The following is a 2,781-nucleotide window of genomic DNA, read 5'->3' as shown; positions in this document are numbered from 1 at the left end:
CAGGACAACATCGGTCGCCATTAGTGCCTCATGCCATTTGTGCCAGGGGTGGGAGATGTTGTGGCCAGCCAGATATTCTGAGAAGGTACAGATGCCGATGTAACTGCCCTTCCATTCGTCAGTTGCTGAACTTCAGCGACCGCCGACCAGTTAGAATGACCCCTTTGCCCCGTCCAGATCCTGACGAAGCTGGCCGCCGGCCTGCCGGCCTCGGAGAGGGCGCTGGCCATGGCACAGCTGCAACATGCCAGCCGCCACCGCCCTGCGTCCGCCGGCCCTCTCTGGTGAACGAGGCAAAAGCCGTACCGATGATCGAGGTAGGTGGTGACGCCTCGGCAGGCTGACGCTCCTCCAACGGAGCACTCGGCAGGCTGACGCTGTTCCAGCGGAGCGCTCGGCAGGCTGACAATCTTCCAGTGGAGCACTGGGCAGGTTGGCGCTCCTCCAGCAGGGCGCTCGGTAGGCTGACACTCCTCCAACGGAGTGCTGGTCAGGCTGACGCTTTTCCAGCGGAGCGCTCGGCAGGCTGAGGCTCATCCAGCGGAGCTCTAGGCAGACTGACACTCCTCCAGCGGGGTGCTCTGAAGGCTGACAATCCTGCAGCAGAGCGCTCGTTTGCGTGAACGTTTATATGCTAAAACGATTTGACCGTGGCAGGTATTTTCGTACATCCTGTTTGAATACTGATAATGGAAGTTGAGTCAGCGGTATTGTTTCTCAAATGACAGATATGTAATTTAACACCTGCTTAAATCTTGTGTCCGGCATAGTCGTAGAAACAGTTTAATTTTGAAGATAAAAACTGAAATTCATCGAAATATTTAAAACAAGCGCTCAAAGCCAAGCGCTACGCTGTTAATGAACAAGAAATGCTCGGAGTTCCACAAAACCAAGGGCGTTACCAAAGTGAAACTTTAAGTGTTAACTTGGTATCAATATGCGCCCGAGTGGCGTTAACTGGAGTAATAGATGTCACGCCGCCCGCTGCCGCTGGTGGACGTGACGCCGCCCGCTGCCGCCGGTAAGTGTCGCGCCGCCCGCTGCCGCTGGTGGACGTGACGCCGCTCGCCGCCGCTGGTAAGTGTCGCGCCGCCCGCTGCCGCTGGTGGACGTGACGCCGCTCGCCGCCGCTGGTAAGTGTTACGCGCCGCTGCCGCTGGTGGACGTGACGCCGCTCGCCGCCGCTGGTAAGTGTCGCGCCGCCCGCTGCCGCTGGTGGACGTGACGCCGCTCGCCGCCGCTGGTAAGTGTCGCGCCGCCCGCTGCCGCTGGTGGACGTGACGCCGCTCGCCGCCGCTGGTAAGTGTTACGCCGCCCGCTGCCGCTGGTGGACGTGACGCCGCTCGCCGCCGCTGGTAAGTGTCGCGCCGCCCGCTGCCGCTGGTGGACGTGACGCCGCCCGCTGCCGCTGGTAAGCGTTACGCCGCCCGCTGTCGCTGGTGGGTGTGACGCCGCCCGCTGCCGCTGGTAGTGTTACGCCGCCCGCTGTCGCTGGTGGACGTGACGCCGCCCGCTGCGCTGGTAAGTGTCGCGCCGCCCCTGCCGCTGGTGGACGTGACGCCGCCGCTGCGCTGGTGGACGTCGTGTTGGTTTAGCACCTCGTCCCTGACCGCTGCCCCATGTCTCCGGCCACACAGGACCGAGCCTCCAAGCCCCGGACGCGTCGTCTCAACGGAGTGACGTCGTCGGAAGGCAAGGTCCGAGCGCAGAGAGCGGTCGGGACGGACGACGACAGGAGCCAGACCGGCATGATCTTCGGCCCAGAGGAGGACACAGTCCAGACCCGTCTGGAGTTTGGGCAGGAGGACGTGCCGGGAGGAGTGGCCAATGGCCGGCTCAATCCGGCGTTTGCTGAGGACGAGCCGGACCGCGCCAACAGCTGGACCAAAAACGTCCTCTTCGCAGCCGGATCGTCGAAGGACGCAGAGAGCTCGCAGTTTTCTCTACGAGGCTTTGAGGAGTTCTTGGAGTGTGCTTCCATGAGGCCCGTTTGTCCGCTTCGATAACATGCATTTTTGTTTAACGACTAGCAAGTTGTGCGCGCTCGTAGGCTAGACTCAGTTTTTTTGCGACCGCTCCCCGTTTGCAAAATTCCGCTTACGCCCCTAGCTAGCTATGCCCACTTTCCCTTGCAGAGCAGCTTTGATGCCATATACCCTTGTGCACGTTATTGGTGACTGTCGCGTTCGATGTATTTATATAGGCATCACAAATACCCTCCATGTTTACTTATTGGGTATGCAGCTATGTAGTTCACGGGTCCTTTCATGATGTGAATTCAATGTTGCTTTGGCACTGACAATTTTTTCAGATGTCCTAACTAATGCCAGGGCTAACTCGATCTCCGATTCGGTATACGAATAATGTGGCGAAATGGTTGTATTCGTCAAAAGAATACAACCACTTACATGGAATTGAAACGCTTTCACTGCATTCCAGATCAACATCCAGAAAGTTGGACATGACGAATACTGTGTATCCAGTGTACTAAATATTACATGTCGGACAGAGGACGAACTTACAGTTTTGTAGATTACGTGTGTCGTCCCATATGCGTCCCTGGTAAAGCACTTTCGGTTTCCATCAGGTTTCCATGGTATTCAGGGTAGGACCGGTCAGGAAATTCTATGATTGTTTTAAAAATTCATTCAGAATAATGCAAACCCAACCTCGCCCCATAGAGTGCGACAGGTTTCTCCAGTCGGCTTCGAGGACACCACCTCAGCGATGTGAAGCAAGCCAGTAAACACTTGTAGATAGCGAACAGGATTATTGTAAAAC

At 57.1% G+C, this 2,781-nt stretch overlaps 1 protein-coding gene across 1 annotated transcript; it reads left to right on the top strand.

Annotated features, from left to right (window-relative positions):
• The first annotated feature begins 282 nt into the window (after window positions 1-282).
• Window positions 283-2,006, top strand: LOC119114514 (uncharacterized). The gene is made up of 2 exons (XM_037238621.1): window positions 283-317; window positions 1,638-2,006. Exons 1-2 carry the CDS (start codon window positions 309-311, stop codon window positions 2,004-2,006), a joined length of 378 nt encoding a protein of 125 aa, XP_037094516.1. The 5' UTR covers window positions 283-308.
• The last annotated feature ends 775 nt before the right edge of the window (window positions 2,007-2,781 follow it).

The sequence above is a fragment of the Pollicipes pollicipes genome, unplaced genomic scaffold (assembly GCF_011947565.3).
Source record: "Pollicipes pollicipes isolate AB1234 unplaced genomic scaffold, Ppol_2.1 Scaffold_899;HRSCAF=1038_pilon_pilon_pilon, whole genome shotgun sequence".
NCBI lineage: Eukaryota > Metazoa > Arthropoda > Thecostraca > Pollicipedomorpha > Pollicipedidae > Pollicipes > Pollicipes pollicipes.
The sequence above is the reverse complement of the archived record's forward strand: the minus strand, read 5'-3'. Positions and strand labels throughout refer to the sequence as shown.